Source organism: Haliaeetus albicilla, chromosome 4, assembly GCF_947461875.1.
Source record: "Haliaeetus albicilla chromosome 4, bHalAlb1.1, whole genome shotgun sequence".
NCBI lineage: Eukaryota > Metazoa > Chordata > Aves > Accipitriformes > Accipitridae > Haliaeetus > Haliaeetus albicilla.
Window position 1 is genome coordinate 49,262,774 of NC_091486.1, and position 19,433 is coordinate 49,282,206.

The 19,433-nt window shown below is 44.5% G+C and overlaps 2 protein-coding genes across 2 annotated transcripts in view; one reads left to right on the forward strand and one right to left on the reverse strand.

Moving 5' to 3' along the window:
• PEX14 (peroxisomal biogenesis factor 14) overlaps nucleotides 1-12,998 on the reverse strand; it is a 79,425-nt gene extending 66,427 nt beyond the window's left edge. Inside the window, exons 1-2 of the mRNA XM_069782516.1 lie at nucleotides 12,890-12,998; nucleotides 5,574-5,621 (exon numbers count right to left, since the gene is read on the reverse strand). Of these exons, the coding sequence (XP_069638617.1) occupies nucleotides 5,574-5,621; nucleotides 12,890-12,925 (84 nt within the window). The 5' untranslated portion in view covers nucleotides 12,926-12,998. The remainder of the gene's footprint in view (nucleotides 1-5,573; nucleotides 5,622-12,889) is intronic.
• Nucleotides 12,999-13,521: 523 nt separating this feature from the next.
• DFFA (DNA fragmentation factor subunit alpha) lies at nucleotides 13,522-18,236 on the forward strand. The gene is made up of 6 exons (XM_069782515.1): nucleotides 13,522-14,112; nucleotides 14,586-14,747; nucleotides 14,864-14,994; nucleotides 15,811-16,000; nucleotides 16,398-16,552; nucleotides 17,271-18,236. Exons 1-6 carry the CDS (start codon nucleotides 14,016-14,018, stop codon nucleotides 17,472-17,474), a joined length of 939 nt encoding a protein of 312 aa, XP_069638616.1. The 5' UTR covers nucleotides 13,522-14,015; the 3' UTR covers nucleotides 17,475-18,236.
• The last annotated feature ends 1,197 nt before the right edge of the window (nucleotides 18,237-19,433 follow it).

Sequence of the window (19,433 nt, forward strand, 5' to 3'; positions counted from 1 at the left end):
TTTGCAGCAAACCAAAGGATATTGTGTAAGGCAGTCACACACCTCTGGCTCCCTGTTCCTGGCCAAATAAAACCAAAATTTGCACAGCAATTGCCCTCCACAGGCTAATGGAATTATTGTCCAGCACTGGGAATCCACAGCAACACATTCAGGACCTCCCCAAACAAACCGAAGCATTATCACACCACTAGGGTTACTGCCTGTACAGGAGGTCACAAAGCTGATAGTCTCTCTCCTGCTGACAGTGGTAAATTACCCTGACTAATGTTTCGCTGGGGGCTGTAAGTTAGTTGCCTACTGACTTTGGCTGTCTGGAAATCCCCTCTGGATAGATTTACTTTTAGAGAATCATTCAGTGTAGGCCACCACTTCGAATAAACCCATTGTGGCAGACTGAAAATTTGTACAGTAAACAGGTATTAATCTTGTCTTAAACAATAAAGGCTGGGAAAATGGAAAGCAAAAATGTACAGTACACTCTAGTCCCTCACATCATTTCTGGAAACAAAAGTCCCTCTGAAAAAAATCACATTTTTCTACAAATCTAGACTAGGACCTTTGAGCTTCGAAAGAAAGGATAATGATACTACATGGTATCCCTTGTGCAAGAATGTGTTCCAGAAAACAAGTATGAGGTTTTCAGTGAAAATACCATTCTTGTCTTCATTTCAAACAACACTTTCAGGCAAAGGAGAATCTGCAAAAAATTTCCATGTATCTCATTTTCTGTAGCGTTTATCAGCAGAAAGAGCATCCACTACTTCATAAGAAGAAGAGAGACATGGATTCTCAATGTGCCTAAAGATTTGTTCATAAAAAGTGCATTCTGAGTACTCTTAACTAACATTAGCCCCAACAAGCTCTCTCAAATCTTATGACACACTTCTGTAACCTTTCCTCATTCCCACTCATGGTTTTGTTCACATGGTTAAAGACAATGGTATTGTTAGTGTTAGGCTCTGTCAACTTCTAATTACACCAGTTAGAGCTAAAACTAGTCAAACTTAAAGTCTCAATTGCAAAGCTCCTTCCTCAGAAATCTAAATGAAATTCTCTTTAACCACAGTCTACTTAAGAGGAAGCTTAACGGAATAGATAAGGTTTAAAAGGAGGCAAGGAAACAGAGAAGATCTAATAATTCTGTTGTCTGTCACTGAATGCTAAGCACCCAAATCCAGGCAGCTGAGAAAAGGGTAACTGTCCAGTTTCAGTTTCAAAAGTTTATCCATTATAAACACATATCACAAATTTTACAGGTTTACTTCCAAGGAAACCTAGCAACTGAACACAAAAAACGCAGAGGAACTAAATATGCCCATAACCAAGCCCAAATCATGGCGTCAATTTGAGATCTCAGCTGGTGGTTCAGGAAAGCAAAGACGGATACAAACACCAAATGTGTTCAGCATGGACATACAGACTGATGCGACTTTGTGCCTGTGGACGTGATGGATCTAGAAACCTCAAGTCTCTTTTCTGCTCTCCATTTTTTTCATTATTCCTCAATCACCAGAAAAGTAGTCAAAACCAGAAAAAGGATGAACTAAAGAAGTAGCAGTATACCACAATCACTTTTCTAAAAAGTATTAGCCATGCAAGGCTAGAGGCTTTTCCAAAGACATAAAAGTGCCAGAATGAAGCCCCTGAAATAGAAATTACCTCATTTACCAGGCCAACAGTCTAGGTCTCACATCTATGCCACCAACTTGCTGGATGAACCTGGCTAAACAGTTAACCTGTATATCTCAATTAGCTTTTCTAGAAAATGGAGATAACACAGACATATTCCCTAAACACAACAATTTATGTCTGCAGTGTACCCTATGATGTTTGCACAAAAAGTGGTGTTAAAAGCATTCTGGCCATTATCATGACCCTTAAAAATTTCAAAATCAGTTTAACAAAGGGTGGGGAAAAGCCATGAGGGCTCCAGCACATCCCAACAAACTCTACATTAATTGCTATAGAGGCAGCAGTAATTCTTGTAACCTTGTACCTTTCAACAGCCTGTAAAAAGGGAATAAAATGTCCATATTTCAGTGCTAACTGCTATCATCTGCAGCCACAAACAGAAAGAAACAGCACATGCTAAAAATAAAAGAAGAAAAGTTAAATAATCCTGCAAAAGAAAATACCCTGTTCCTCATACCATGATCCAGGGATTTTGTAACTTAGTGAGAATCCACGGGACTGTTTTACATTTACAGCCAGCACTTTTATATTTACAACTAGTACTTCTTCCAGCTATCAAGCACCAGCAAGGGAATGAGTAAGTTTTGTGGCAGGAAAAAAAACCAAAACCAAACAACAAACAAGCAGTATGTGGAAAGGCCTCACTTTTAAGCTCTGCTTCCTTAGGTTCTTCCTGCAACCCAGGCTCATGTTAGAGGCTCTCATACGTATAACCTTCATAGCTGTAATTCAGACTGCAGCAGATTTGGCAGAAAGCAAAGGCCATCAGCAAACATATTTAAGCTCTTGAAAACATCTCAAAAGGAGCAGAGTATAGTTAAAAAGCTACAAGACACTGCTAGGGAGAGACACAACAAGCTAAAAAAGAGAAGCAAAAAAGATGGCATAATTATACTAAAGAGAGAAATTCGATCAAAGAAACAAAGATTCAAGAAGAAAAGGGGATTTCCTAATGCTTTAACCTCACAAAAAGGGGCTTTGTCCTATGTAGTTACATCTTTTGCACATCCCAGGGCTTTGCTTTGAGTGGCTGCAAAAAGACAAACCTATTCCAATTCCACAAGTGTTCAGAGGATTATCAGAGGTGGCTGCACATACAAGCAGAAAGGGATGCAGCAGTGTTCACTGATAAGCTGGACTCAAGGAGAAGCTGATCCCGCACTGACGATGACAAACGTGGCTGTAAACAGCAGCAGAGCGAGATGCTGACACTCTGCTAACACAAGGTTACACTTCCCACTATGGAGCTACACGGCAAATTTTAATGGGCCAAGACCGACAGCTAGGGAAATGAGTGTCCGCTCTCTGCTGCAAAAATTATAGCTTCTCCCATCCCCCTCCAACTCATTCTCCACTGTCAGTACTATAACACAATGACCTCTTATTAGGGAGTATTTTTCAGTTGGGACAGTTTATTGTAAGGACACTGGATAACTCAAGGGATTAATGGCATTGACGTGGAGTCCCTTATCTCCAGTTTGGTAGTTCAAAACATCAAAAGTGGGTTGAAGAAAGAGCAATTAGGAGTCTGACATGAGTTTGTAGGGCTCCATTCTAGAGGCCTCAGTAAGGCCATAAACCTTAGCAAGGTATGCTCTGAAGACCCAAAGCACAGGACACAATATGATGTGTCAAACCGCATCTGCTACATGATCTTGCAGAACGCTGAAGTCCTCTTGCAAACAAATAGAAATCATTGCTTCTCCTAGACTCCTGTTGAAAGCAGCAGGCTGTAGGGGTACAGACTACATAGAAGACAGTGCCACTGAGCTCAGAGCAGAAGGTATTTAGCACCTTGCAGGATACAGTGCCCATTAGAATCACAAATACAATACAAAAACAGTTTGAGTCTATAATGACATCTGCTGATGCAATGCAAGATGTTTTAATTCTATTGCTTTCCTGCACTTGTGCATAACACCATTGACATGTTCCAAACAGGTCTCAGTCCTGTGAACCACTGAGTACTTTCAGTCACCAATTAAGTCAAAAAAAGTGAGGGGGTACAGAGCAGAATTTGGTCATGAGAGTCTTTTCTCCCTCCTCTGGGTTCTGCAGGTCTTCTTCAACAGCTTAACACTAGATTTGAAGTCAGCAACGATATGCCCAAGAACATGGCTTTCCCATACAGAGCCATTTGTTGGATTCATGCCACAGTTTGTTCTGGTGTTTCCGTAAACATTTTTGTGACATGGTGCCGTGTGCCTGCAAGTCTGCTTTATGGACTGAGATCTACTGCATGCATTAGAAGGCAGCATGCACGATCCTGGCTACAGAGAAGCCACAGTAGTGTGGTGGAAGTTAGGTCATCTGGCTCACAGAACTGAACTGCTCATTTAATAAGGCTTCTACAGATACTCAGCTGGAAGCAATAATGACTCCTAAGCAAACGTGACAAAGACTGTGAGAGTTTAATATAAAAAAAAAATTAATGAAAAAATAAGGAGAAAACCTCCACCTTTCAAAGGGCTTTAATTAGCCCACATGCAAGACTCACCATTGTGAGAGTAAAGTTTATGTTGGGAGTTCTTTAAACATGCAAATATTTTTATGTGGTAGGAAAATACACCTATACAGAAAGATACACAACTGCTATGTGCTTCCTCTGAGCAATTATTCAGTTGCATATACAGTAAGAAATTAATTAAATCAAAGGTAATGTTAGAATCTGCCTTGAGAAAGAGAATAAGCTGTTGACCAGCACAGGCTGTGATGATCTGCCACCTGCTATGACCTTCCTAAGGTGGGGGTTGGGGGGAAACGCAACACCAAAAAAACCAAACCACCAAATCCATCACAAAGTACATGGTGTCAATAACAACTTCAGGTAATCTCACATACAGATTCTATGCAATTAAGGGATGTCACAGTGTTACTAGACTAGAGAGATTTTCACTGCAGAGCTTAACAGAATTCACGAACAGCCCTCTCATTAGATGCGTTTTACTGACCCTTCCCAGTTCACAGTCTGTACTCACATCTCCCTCCTTTAAAAATCATCTCCTGGGTTCTCCCGAGAAGAGTTACAAGGCAAAAATACTTTGATGTGGCCAGTGCCACACCATTATGGAAAGTACTTGAGTCTTCTCACTGCAAACAGCTTGTATTCACTATGATCACCAAATGAAAGCCAGAAAAGAAACTCAATTAGAGATTTATATGTTTAGGACAATAACACGGGCTAAGAATTTTGGCAAGGTTTCGACTGAGTTATAGATGGCTGAAGAGGAAGGAAAAAAAGAAAAAGAAGGTTGTAAAAAAAATATATATACTGCAGCGCCAGAGAGGGGTGGCTCACTTCCCACTCTGCGTCACCATAAAAAAGAAAACAAAACAGGGTTCACTTAGTCGTCCTCATACACAAAAAAATCCCAGAGCTCTTTCCAAAAAGTTTCTAGAGTGAAAACATTGGATCACAAGCACTGCCAGCTGCCAGACACTTCTAAGCTCATTCTGAGTGCATCTGAATATAAAGACAGCTTGAATGAGGTCTCTGAGCAGCAGAGGCTTTTTTTATTAGACAACAGCACTAAGAATCTCAGTTTAAATTATGTTGCACAGGTCTTTCTTCAGACTCTTTACTAAATAAGCACTGATCAAGAGCATACATTGCATACACTTAGGACAGGCAGTCCGTGCTCAAGGACAACTCTGTGGCCTAGGTGACCCATGTCTAACCCCAGAAAGACAGGAGGCTATGGTTACAGGTCAGAATTCAGAGGTCAACAGCAGGGCAACATAAGGGAGTTTACACCTTTTTCACAAAGCACTAGTTCCTTAGAAAAGCAAAACAATGGATGCAAAATGATGCAGCAAAGATAACAACTCATGTATATTATATTCTCAGCAAGAAATTATATGCTGCTTCTTGAAGAACTTACCAGTGGCTCCCGAGATACTGCATTTTCAGTTGCAGGGCAGGAGCCAGCCTGTAAAGCAAAGAGAAGAGTGAGGTTACATTGCCACCTGATGGACACAATTAGAAATACTTGTCTGTTAAGACCACTCTTCCTATGGGCAGGATTTAGGCAAACACGCTTGTTTCTGCTATCGGTAGCAGTTCTGTGATGGACTGAAGACAAAAAGGTCAGAATCACAGAAAAAAATTAGTTCCAGCAGTCCCCATTTAAGACAACAGAATTCACAGAATCTGCAGAACTTGCTTTAGGGAGCCAGCAGTTAAGAGCCAGAGAGACCACTGAGAGGTGTCATGAACAAAATGTTCACCCTAACTCAAATTCTGAAATACATGGTGCAGTGAACAAACACAGCATGAAACTGGGACTCCCTCTGCTAAACTCTTGGTTGCAACATGGCATGGTATAAGACAGGACATTTTCATCATATATGAAATGAGGATAATAACTTGCCTGTCTCAAAGGGACCTGATGAGTACTTGACATCCGCAAAGAATTCTGCAATACTGAAGGCAAGAAATGCTGCAGAAGCCCAAAGTACTGCTGTTGAAGTGGATGCAAAAGTACCTCACTCTGATTCCATGGTGCACTTTCTCCTCACTAGAAGGACTAAACTTGACACCAAGCTTCTCCCATTTCCGCGATCCAGTAATGCACCCTTTGTTTTCTGCACTACTCAAGATTTCAAAACAACTATGATTTAACTAAACCTCACAAAAAGTCACTCATCAAGAACAGGCATAGCATTTTAGCATAGTCCCATGTTTTACAGAATTACTCTCTGGCCTTTTCTTCACTGCCAAAAAAAAGCAGTTTGATCTCAGTATAACTAGCATATACCCTCTCTCCCAAGGTAGTGTCATGTAAGTTTTACCATAAAATAATCTTATGTTGGCCAACTATCTACTTTCAAATGCGATTCACATGATGTTAAGATGGTCTAAACCATATTGCCTTCACTGGGGGTTTTTTATCTTAGGAAAGGTGACACATACTGGTTACCTCAATGGTAAAAAAATGCAGTTTTATTAGTAATGAGGACAAATTTTGAGGCTCAGTTAGAAGAAAAGAGATCGTATTCATTGAGTATAGGGAAAGACACAACTTTCAAGTGATAGCATAAATGTCCTTAAGTGACTTTTTGTCCTCCAACTGTATTCATCACCTCTATGCAATATACCACACTTCCAAAGTATCTCCACATATTTTTCCCCCCATCTACAAAATATGCAAAAAAAATAGATAAAAATAATTATTTACCACAAGAGGGTGCCAGAAATTCAAATATACTGCGACTCAGCTGCTTCCAGACATAAGCATCATCACCGGGGCCCAGCCAGATCCCACAGCTAGGCAGTGATTCTCTAGAGAGGCCCTTAGGCTCTTCATGTGCAGCCATCGTCATTTTTGTTACTCCACTACATATCTGCAAAAATTTCAGCCACTAAGAATTCACTTGACATAACCACTGCAAATATCAGCTTCAACACCATACTGGAAGTCACACTGCCTGGTCTGTCTGTAGTGGAGACAATGCTATGTGATACCAAGAAAAGGGCACTTCTCTCTTCAACCTTGTCACTGGCTTCCCATTTTTATATGCGTAGTATATCTGCTTTCAAATTTTTTATAGCTGGATTAAAGTAAAATAATGAATAGTCTCGAGATCCATCCACTCCTCAAAACGAGGAAAACATACGAGAATCAACAGAAGAATATGGCTTGCATGGTTTATTTATAAGTTAACTGAACCTGTTTAGGTTATGGATAAACTTATTTGGTGCATATGCTCTATTTTATTTCTTCAGCCAAACCCCAGGACTAACACAGGTCTCTTAATACAGCTAATACTCTCAAATACTGGGGCCTGATTCATAGCACACTGAAGTCAAAGAAAAGATTCTCATCAAATTCAGTTAGCACAGAGTCAGAACTGCTTAGAAGAGGCAGACAAAGAGCAGCACGGATAAAATTCCTGTTGAATACTTCAAAAAAGTACCTATAGCTGTTAATTACTATTTCCATGGAATTGTTCCATCAAGCCACTCGCGTTGTGTTCAATTTTCTAAGAACATATGTATTTTGCTCTTCTGTAGCATGTTTCAAGGAAAATTCAAAGTGTTTTAACTACTTAAGCTGATGTTGAAAAGCGAAAAACTACGAATGTGTGGTGCAGACAGTAAAGTCACAAAGGAAGAAAGAAACCACCAGAGAATTCATATCCTCAGAAAATTCCCAGAGCATACTAAGTACTAGAGCTTGTATGTTCTGCCCTAAGGAGCTGCACTAGTATTTATGGACTGTCACTCCACACAAAATTTGGCCAACCTGCGAAACTCCCTGAAGAAGGATTGGAAATGAAGCCTAGGTTACTGTGAGAAAACATTTATTATATTGACAGGTAAGAGTCTTGATCCTGAAGACAAGTACTCAAAAATTCTGACATATGCTGGTACATAACCTGATGACACATATATGATTAGCTGGATAACTTACGGTACTTCTGACTGCATTGTCCAAAGCTATCATCATTTAAAAAATAAGATCTGCGTTTTCCTTCCAGCAAGATTTCCAAGTACAAGTCACAGTGTAACAGCAAGGAACTAGTCTTATAACATAGGGGATAGCAACCCTCCAGAACATGTTAGCTCTGAGACAAGCCAAGAAAGATTCCATCCTCTCCACGCGATGGCTGTTCAATAGCCTGTATTTAATGAAAACAATGGTCATAACAGTCCAGAGACCACTTATCTTCACCATAAACCATCTTCTAAGGCAGAGAATCCAGAGGCTTAACAGTCAAGAGCTACAGGCAAGTGGGGAGGAAAATTTACCTATATATTGACTAACAATGCAAATAGGGAATTAAGTCTCTGGAGCAACAAATCAGGCACCTTTCAACACCTTTGAAATTTGCTTTAACTACTCCCTTACCTAAAGAAAAAATGCAGCTGGACGGTAGACTCAATCCAAAGTGGGTATAATGAAGCTTTAGAAAGAAAACAAGTAAGATTTTGGTGTTTGTACTCTGCTTGCTTTCCCCCTAAACCTCATGGAAGAACATCACCAAGTATAAAAGATGTTAGAACACCAATGCATTCTGTTCACCGTATCATCTCTCTTTTCTCAGTCTCTTACATTAAATTTATACGTAGTCTGTTGTTAGTATACTGAGCCTTCCAATGTTATAAAACAAACAAAAGAATCCCACATACAGAATCCATTCTGCCTATCCTACCCTAATGGCTGCACTACCATTTTGGTACGAAGTCAAATTCAGCCATTGGCTTTAACAATTTCAGCCTTTTATGACTCACACAGACCAGCTACATATTGACTTCTGGGCTACAGGATTCTCAGCTTCTGCACGTAATTGTACAGACAATTAGATATCATTTTGTGTCCCAAACTAAGCAGCTTGGAAAAATTTAGACATATTTATCTAAACCAACAACACTACTGTCAATTAATGTTAAAGAACTTCAATTTCTCTCACACCACTGGGATTTACAGGAATGCCGGAGGACTGGGCTGCTGGCTGGCTGAGCCAAGAAGACTCACCAAATATACTGCTAAAGTACTCAGCATCAAAGAAATACTGACAGCCAAGAAAAATTGGAAATCAGTTATTCTGCTCACAAGCTATACCATCATTTTGCTCTTCCATTTCTTTTACTATAAGGAATAGTAACAGAGAGACAGGATCTTTTCTTCTGTTTATTTTTTAGTAAAGACATTGCTAAAGGCCCAAGGAACATGATTTCTAAACAAACCCATATATTTTAAAATCTCTGGTAGAAATGTTTATTGCCTTTAGAATATAATTCTATATGTAAATGCTTTCATTTGAGCTGCAACACTCCCCCCTCCCCACAAGGCTTGAGGCAATATATTAATTCATGAAAATGAGAAAATTAAACTAAGAAAAACAGATAATAAGCCAAAAGATATCTGACACTCCCTTTTCAGCATCTAAACTAACTAGATTTGTAATAGAAAACATGATAGGACCCAAACATAAACATGTTAAGCAAGGCAGTGCTACTACTCATAGCCTTATGTTGAATGCTTGGCAATAAATAAACATCATCAGTGGTAGAAAGTAAGTATTTTTTAAAATTCTCTAAACGTTTAGCGTGCAATGGGGACAACTTTTTACACGCATTGAGAACAGTGTCAAAACTGCAGTGGTTGCATGAGAGAAGTGGCATTTACATTCTGCTAGACTAATAAAGGTATTTTCATTGTTTTGTTTTATTCCAAAATTGTCTCCTTAAGAATTCATCTACTGTGCTATATATTCTTCAATTACACCCCTTTTTTCCAACCAAAGCTGCAAGAGTCTCTCAAATCCCATCCAAGACAACAGAATTTGAGAGCTCTGAACACTGCTCGGCTAGCATTCTGGATGAGGAATGTGCAGCCAGTGTAAGACACATACTAGATGGTGAAGACGGGGGTATCTGCCATCAACAGGCACCAACAGCCTTGGACAGACAGAACAACCCTTCTGTCTCCACACAAGCACACAATGTGGGGAAGGAGAAAAGTTAATACACAAGCAGGGCTGTTCCTGGTGTGTGCGTGGAAGGGGTAAATGTTAGTGTGGCTACCCTCTGGCTGAACTTGAGCGTTACCTCACATACCTGAAGCAAGGCAGACCACCAGAGCTGCCCTTTAAACAAACTCTGCCACTAATGAAGTCATGACAAGCCAGGAGCCAACAGGGGCACAACTAATTTGCTATTGCTTGAGAATCCAGCATTTCTGCATACAATGTGACAGAATCCAGCAGGGGAGCAGTTAATTGACCATTTTCACCCACAGTGGCTTCAGAACACCTCTTTCCTCAGAGGAGCTGATGCAAAATACTCTCTCTGCGATGAAAAGTTAACTTTGCAGCCTGGGTATTCTGCCTTACCTCAGCTTCTTCCTGATTTAGACAGCAGCACAAGCGTTAACTCCATTATGTTCTTTACAGACAATGCTTGAAAAACTCTCCATGTTACACATAAGGCAAGAGTTACTGTTCCCATTTTTCACTATGGAGACAGTGACAGAGTGACTTTCTTCATGTTCTTAATTTTAAAACCCAGAGGGTGCTCTGGCTACATTTATGAGGCCCATTAAAAAGCAAGACTTTTCCATTTCCAAGCATCAAGCCTTCTTTTGAGGTAAAGCCACACTAAATAAATGTTAAAAAAAAAAGGGGGTGCAATGAGAGGATACTATATCCAAGCAAAAGAGAACATGAATGTTTCTCAGGCAACCACATCTGTCAATTAACCAGATTTTTCTCAGAAACCTCTAGTCAACAGCCTTGTAGACTGCCCAAGTGGTTTATGGACCAGTCGCAGGTTGTTTCAGGTTTCCTCGTTCTGAAAGCATTTGCTCGAAGCATGAGGAATGGACTGTAATGCCTGCACCTTAAACTACGACTGATGAAAGCACACAGCCGATCCAAAACTGCCCAGCAAAACTACTGTGAGTTTGGTAACTTGGCCTTTCACAGCCTAGGAAGAGATTTGTGCTGGTTAGTCAGAGCATGAATTTTATGTAATTTATTTCTATTTCAGTTTAGTTCAAAAATGTTCCCTACAAACTCAGCCTCCTCAGTCCAAAATAAAAGGATCAACAGCAAGGTTCAGAGTGATTTAGTCAAATGTGGATAGATTTGAATGATTGCACATAAAAGCATGTTTGGTGGCAGACTTTGCTCTATTTTCTTCCCCGTTGCTGAAACAGCCAGACCTTTCATCTGCCACCTGCAGGAGGGCCCTCTGCAGCCACCTGAAGGATTTTACAAAATTCCATTGGTATCACATACTCGGGAGTCTGTCCGAGATACTGGTGAGATGAAAGAGCTGCCAGGAGGTCTTTTGAGGTAGGTAGAGTTTGCAATGAAATACGTGTTACCCTGGATCATGAGCAAGCCAGTGCAAGTGACCGGAAACCTATGCTATATACATCTACATCGTACTTCCATTTTTCCCTCTGGCTCCCCCATTCATTTCAGGTGCCAGTTTAAAAATACCTTCATCTTTTAGTATGTTTCTTGAGCTAGCGAACTTACACTTCTCTTTCACCCTCCTCATTCAGTTTTTGACAATGCTTATACTATGTCTATCATTGCTTTGCCCTTTTATGCTGTTGGTTCAAGGACCTTTCTCCGTCACAGTTGCAAGGCAGAAACAACGTTTTGTCTAACTGGTACTCCACCTCATTTCAAAAGCCAGCTAACACATAAATTGCCTCTTTTCTCTCTGGCTGTGCTCCCCCCCGCCCCCCGGCCCCATTCAAGTGTTTTATTGCGTTTCACATATAGACCCTCACATGAAAACATGCTTAGGGGCCTGGCCTGAACAGCCCTTCCAATCAGAACTGCATTTGGTTGTTTGGTGAAGCGTGCCCGTATCAGCTCATGCTACCACGCAGGGCAGGATGCCAAACTACACAACCGACTCCCCCGAGATGCAAAGCTCTACCGGTGCGACCGGGCACGGGGGGGGGGGGGGTGAAAGCGATGCCCGAGACGCACCGAACTGCTACGCAGGGCGTCCTGGCCCTCCCCAACACAGAGTGTCACCTCGGCCGTGACGAGGCTCCACGGTTTCACCCGGGCACCACCAGCACCAGCAGCAGTAGCCCCTCGCCGTTCCTCCCGCGCCGGGCCGGCCGGGGGCAGGCGGGAAACGGAGGCGGGGGGGGGTAGCGGACGGGAGGACAACGCGCACCTCAGGGAGCCGCTGTCACCGGCCACCGCCTCCTCGCGGGGTCAGCGCTCCCGCGCCCCGCCGGTACCGCTGCTCTCGCCAGGCCGACCGGGCTTCGGTGGCGACGGGCCCCACCGCGGCGGGGGCTGACGCGACCCGAGCCGCCCCCTCCCCCCCCCCATCGCCAGTGACCGTTACGACAGGTGCGGAGGCGGCGCGCGAGCGGGCGGGCGGGCGGCGGTTGGCGGTGAGGCCGCGCGCGCCGGGGGTGGGTGGTGTTGGGGGCGGGGGGGGAAGGAGCGGTGCTGGCCGGCGCCACCGCGCGCGCGCCCCCCACCGCCGGCCGCGGCGGGAGGAGGAGGAGGAGGAGGAGGCGGCGGCGGCGGGGGGGGGACGGACAAGGAGGGGAGGGGGAGGTAAGCAGAGGCGCGGCGCCCTCCCCTCGCCCGCTCCCCCGAGGAGGAGGCGGCGGCGGCGGCGGCGGCGGCGCCCTCGCCCCACCCCGCCCCGCCCGTCCCCTGCCACCCCCTGCCCGAGCCGAGCGGGCAGAGCGCCGGCCCCGTCTACCTGGCTGGGCTGCTCCGCTTGCTCCGAGGAGGCCATCTTCCCAGGCCCGGCTAATCCATCCCCGCCCAACCGATGGAACGCCCTCACCGCCGTTCCCTCGCGCCCCGCGCGGCCTCACCGGCTCGCGCTCGCAAGGCGGAACGAGTCGAACGCCGCGGCACTGATGCGCCCCCGCGGGGGAACCACTCCTGCCGTGAGTTTCCGGCCTCTGCGGCCTCCCGCCGGGACGGGAGCCAGCGGTTGGGCCGGCTCGGGGCCGGGCTGCGGAGACTGTGTGGGTTGCAGTGTCCTACCTTGCCTGACAGAAAAGCTTTCCTTGCCCGGAAAAGCTAGTTGGGCCATTGACAAAACCAGCCTCGGTCCGGGCAGTGCGGCCCGGCCGTCGTGCACTGCTGCTTCGGCGTTGCTGCTTGTGGCTGTAACCATGGATATAATTCATTGCTACTTTACTTTTACGGCTCCCAGAAGCCTGATGAGAGGCATAACCAACAAACAGGTCCAGCTTTGTACCACCATAGACTGACAAGTCCAGCTTTGTACCACCCTGGCTCTGTACCACCATAGACTGACAGGTCCGGCTTTGTACCACCGTAACTAAGAAGTCCAGCTTTGTACCACCACAACTGACAGGTCTGGCTCTGTAGGCCCAGCAGGAGCTCCCATGAGGAAGGCCCTTTGCTTCCGCAGCTGCAGGGGTTCCCAGCCCGATGGTGCTACTCGGATACACGCCAGGGCGGGGTTATTGCATGCCTGTGCTTTTGTCTGTTTATATTATAATTTCACAACCAGCACACTTGTCTGCAAGGGAGCGTATTACTCGAATATACCCGGGCACGCTCCTACTATCACCTCGTTTTACAAGTAACTGGGTTGCTGCCCACGCTCGAAGGGGTTTTGTAGAAGTACTTCCTAGCGTCCCGCAGCTCAGGTAAGCTCTGAGGCAAAGCATCGAGGTAACGAAACACGAAACGGCGGCCGGGCTGACCGAGGACGGCATGCCAGAACAGCTACCGGGGAGCAGAGCCCCTCCGCACACCGGCCGGCACCCGCCGGACTCCGCGTCCCAGCGCGCCCCGCGGCCCGTCCCGGCGAGCAGCGCGCCCGCCGCGGGGGCCGGACGGCGGCCATGGCGGCTCCGCTGAAGCGCTGCCTGGTGCGGCGGAGGGACGGGCGGGAGCAGCACGGCCTCGCCGCCTCCTGCCTGCGGGAGCTGCGCGACAAGGGTGAGGAGGAGGGGGGACGCCCGGGGACCGCCCGGGGACCGCGGGGTTGCACGCGTCGCCGGTGGGAGGGGAAGCTCGGAGTCCCCGGTGGGCTGGCTCCCTGCAGTGCCCGCCCGCCGTTTTTGGGAAAAGCCCGATCCGTGCCGCGGAACTAGACCGAGGGAGAGCAGGTCTCCGGGTGACGCTTCCTGATGGGGGGAGGCGAAGGGAGGTGGGAATGAGGGTCTGCAAGTAGTTTCGCCGAAACGCGCCGCCTTCTGTGTGCATGCCGAGGTTTGCATCGAGGATGTTTGTTTCTGGAGGGGAAACTCGTATGTACTAAAAAAGAGCTGATGTGCAGAGCTGCGCGGGGACGGGTCCTGGTCTCCAGCCTAAATTACTAAGAGTTGCTTGTCTCTTGCGGTGGGTGTAGTAAAAGGGCAGCGCGTACGTCAGTTTTATTATTTCATTAAGTATTTTTTTCTGTTCTGCAGCTAGTGGCGTTCTGGCCATTGACAAGGCCAGGGAGCCCGTCACCTTAGTACTGGCAGAAGATGGCACCATTGTGGATGATGAAGATTACTTTTTGTGTTTGCCATCTAATACCAAGTTTGTGGCACTGGCCAAGAATGAGAAATGGTCCAGCAAAAGCTTAGGTACTCTGCAGATGAGGGAGCATGGAAGGGGAGCGGGGTTTGTAATACAGCTAGTGAAATTAGGCTGTCTCAGGTGGATCACTAATGACCCATGAAACTGATGACTCTTGTGTCAGACAGTGGAACAACCTGGCTCTCGGAGTCTGTGGATGAAGTGGACAGTGCTACAGAGAAGTGGAAGCAGCTGGCCAGGCAACTGAAGGATGACCTGTCTAATATCATCTTGATGTCTGAAGAAGACCTCCAGGTACAGTGGGGAAACCTCTAATTCCTCTCCTTGGCCCTGCCCATCATCCATTTATTTCAGTAGATGGCAGAGAACAGAGTAAGTAAACGAGATCTCAAGCTTAGTTCAGCTGCTGCTCTTTGGCTGTGGTGCTAGAGTCAAATTTGTCCTTCAGGGGAAACAGTCGTGAGTGTCTGAAGAGGATGCTCTTAATCACTGATTGTCCCTCACAGGCTGTCTTTCCAGTTCTGGCAGCGTGAGGGCAAAAAGTCAAGATTTGGCCAAATAGCAACTGAGGTGGGCTCCTTCCTCAAAACCAGGCACCTGTGTAATGTGCCAAAAGGGAAGGCTGAGCAGCATGCCAAATCTGCTCCAGAGGGGCTTGAAGAACTGCTGTCAGTTTCCAGAGCTGATTGATTGGAGTATCTGACTGCTGAACACCCCGTATGTGGTGAGGCATGCTGATAACTGCCTCTTCTTGTCCTCCTGCAACGTGCAGCTTCCCAAGTGCCAGGCTATTGGCTTTCCTTTGCGTATTCCCATGCACTCTTAAGAAGCGGTACTTTGATTGCCAGGAGTTGTCAGGATTTCTGTTAAAAATGCACGTGATTCCACACCTTCCTGGATGCCCTTTGGCTTCTGGTAAAGAGTGCTGACTGGTGGAGTGCTACTACAGCCTCTCATAACCAGGCTGGCTTGCTATGACAAGAAACATGCAGGGTTTCATGAAGGTGGAGGCTTTGTCATGCAGGAGGCTCGCTGTTTGTACTGTAATCAGTGTAATGGAATGAGTTACTCAGGCAGTCCATGTAACAGGAGCACTCTCATTGTTTTAAGGTGCTTATTGACGTACCACGTTCAGACCTGGCAGAAGAACTTGCCCAAAGTCAAACCAAAATCCAAGTATTGCAGGACACCCTGCAGCAGGTGCTGGACAGACGAGAAGAAGAACGCCAGTCAAGACAGCTCCTGGAACTCTACCTAGAAGCCTTGAAAAATGAAGACAGTATCTTAAGTAAAGTAGCAGGTAGGGAGCATTAGGATGTTAGAGAACGAGCCTTTCAGAGATGCCTGGAATAGTTGAGTGGAATGAATTAAGGCACAGCAAAGGACTGGAGTGAGTCACTTGCTTAGCAGCTCTTAATGTGGTTGATGTAATAGGTGGTATAGTGTAAGAGTTCTCTGACTGGGTGAGAGCAGGAGTCCTCTCACTGCTGCATCACATTTCTCAGAATGCCTGGAAGTAGAATACTGGGAGAAAAGCTTAAATCATGGAGTCATCCTTAACGTTAAGGATTCCTTAAGTTAGAGGACGTACCTAGATAGAATGCATATTTTATTAATCTCAAAACCATCAAAGCAGTCCAGGCCACTTTGCCTGTCCTGTGTTTGTCATGGGCTATAATGATTCTGCTACTTTTCAGAATCTGAGACTGTACCAAGAAGGGAGATGGATGTGGTTGACACAGGCACCAGCAGTACAGGCACTTCAGCCAAAACAGCACTCAGTGACCAGATCCTTGCTGCTCTGAAAGAGAAACCTGCTCCAGAGCTCTGCTTGGACAGTCAAGATCTAGAGGTGGGTGAGAATGATATAACCATATTCTGGCAAATCTCTCCTTCTGGAGAGAGAGGTTATAGGGGAAGGTGTCCTTGCTTCTGGAGGCTCTAATGTCAATATATCTCAGTCTCAAAGTGGTGAGATTTAATCTATTTCTCTTCCTCAGTAACACTATCCCCTGCTTGGAGCTCCTCTGTAGTAGCCAGTTGACACTATTCCAAGTACTCCAGTCTGTCCTCTGAAAAGCCACAAAATAATTTTGGTTTTGATCTCTGCCAAAACATAGTGAGCCAGTGCTTCAGCTGTCTCACCAGCAACTTTTTTTTGTATGCTATATTTCCTTTATACATCCCAAATCAAAATAAAAGCCTCCTTATTTTGGAAAACAGTGTAAATAAACCCATAGCTTGGAAAGGAAAGTCTACGTAAACTAAGCATTATAAAGTGTGTTCTTTCTAATGCTATGAACTTGCTCCTCATTTTTTCCTACTGTAGAAACTAAGTAACTGCTTTCTGTTCCTTTGAACATCTGAATATAGATTCAAGCTCTAAGTGCTGGTAGAATATTGAAAATCCACTAGTCCGCAGGATAGATGATGAAAGCTGGGAACTTCTTCAATACCAAATTGCCAGTATTAAACAGGTGTCTTATTACTGCTGTTCTGAATGTGGGCAGAGGGGTTAGTGGTGGAGGAGCATCAGTAGAAAAGACTGTGAGAAATCTGTCTTGCTACAGCTGGTCTTGAAAGAAGACACACAAGCCCTGGCCTCGGCTCTGAGATGGGACAAGCAGAAAGCTGAAGCTCTGCAGCAAGCCTGTGATCAGGAGCTTTCCAAGCGTCTACAGCAAGTGCAGACTTTGCATTCCCTAAGGAGCACATCAAAGGGCAAGAAAACGCTACCCTGGGGAGACTGGCCTAGTTCAAAACGCAAAAAATAAGACTGTAGTGCTGCTCGCAATTTTTTCTGTTTTGTTTTGGTTTTTCTTTTGCATTAGAATCAATACAAGCAAGATATATCCTGGGAGCCATAGTTTGCTGGTCATACTGTGGTCTGGCTATAGACAACTAAAATCTGGACATTGTCCTGAGGCTTAAACTCCTGTGATGATTCAAATCATGTGTAACCAAAGGGATTTTGACTTTCTGTGGAATACTAGGACAATGGTGTTGCTAAACACAGCATGTAAGGGTTCAGCTTTGAATACCTGGTTGGGAGCCAGAAGCTTCCATCAGATAATGATGGATCTAGCTTCTGAAGCTCCAGGGAGTTTGCTTACTTTGTCCTCCCACCATTTTCAATGTAAAGGATGGAAGACCTCTGGAAGACACTTTGAGGCACAGTTAATGAACAGGGCAGAGAGGTTAGCCAGCTGCTGTCTGGCTTTAAGCTCCAGCCTGGAATCTAGGAACTTGAATTCTCATGCTAATTTCATCAGTTAAAGTAAATTCAGAGTCCTTTAACTTCTGTGCTTTTTCTGTAAGGAACTCCTTTTGGGTGCAGTGTAAGCACTAACATATAAAACACAGCAAAGATGGAAATAATTGCTTTGTAAGGCTGTGGGGCAGAAGACTTGTATTTGGCCTGTCTGTATTACTTTCCTAATCATTAGTGTAGTATCATGGTGCTTTTGTATTAACTGGCTTATTTTTTAATTTGTTGAAGTCTTTTTTTCTAATATCATTAAAACCTTTTTACCTTACTGTTGGATTAGTTTTGAATGTGCTGGTAAGTGCAGTATTACCTTAAGGATAGAGGAAGAAGAAATTAAATACAGAAGTACTCTGTATTTAACCTGTCCAAAGTATTTAGGTAGAATGCATGTTCATACTGGTGACACTGCACCAGAATTCTCACCTGGCACAATCTGTTCTTCTCTTATGAGAACAGAAGATGTATATGAAAAAAATCTGAAAAGCGAGCTGAAATTTCAGAGAAAGTTTTAGTAGGTACAAATGTTTTCTAGTATCGTGCAAAACCCTCTGATTTAACATAACCTTAAATGGTGCAGGATGCCAACTGATGAGTATTCCTACAGCAGGCATTCAGATGAACGTGTTGCATGTAGACATTCCAGTTGAGTTATGGCATACTCGAAGTTAGATTCATGAATACTCTAAACAGTTTAGTGCCTTTCAGCAGGTAACCAAAAATACATCAGATGAAGCCACCTGTATGGGAATTAACTGGACTTAGGGGAGAAGCTTTCAGTCAACTTTTTGGTCAGTCTCTTTTGCTAGGGCAAATAATTGCTTCTTACAATATACACTTCTGGCTTGTAACATTATAGGCCATGGCGGGTAAAGGTTTCCTGCTGCTTTAAGTAGCTACTTATTACAAGCTTTTTATGTTCAAATCTTTCTGAAATAGCATATATGGCTGTGCATCAACAGAGTTTTTGAAGCATGCTCTATTGCACTCAAAGCTAATTACACTGGCTACCAATTGAAATAGCATGCATTGAGTAGACTAGCTGTCAGCAAGCTTTTTCTGTGAGCTTATGTCTCAGCTTGTGACTACCACTCTCTCCATTATAAACCACTTTTTCAGTCTTACTAAAAGCTGCAATGCTTTTTCTTTTTTCAAGCTCAACTTGGCAATGGAAATTCTACTCCTCAAGCTGTACAAGAGGAAAGGGTTTTACTTGTGGCTTTTCCACATCTACTTAAAATAGCAGATAGCATAATTACTTCAATCCTATGTGTATTAGTAATATTTAACTCACCTACTTCCAGGCAAACACTGAGATGGAGTCACAGAGACCATGCTGATCTTTCTTGTAGGAAGGCAGTGATGGTCCTTCCAATCTAGCCTTAAGGAAAAAAACAAATGGAGGGGCTTCATTGCTGCTTTCTCCTCTTTTCTGTTATCAAGGTTAGAGCCCTTTAGTTGCCTGTAA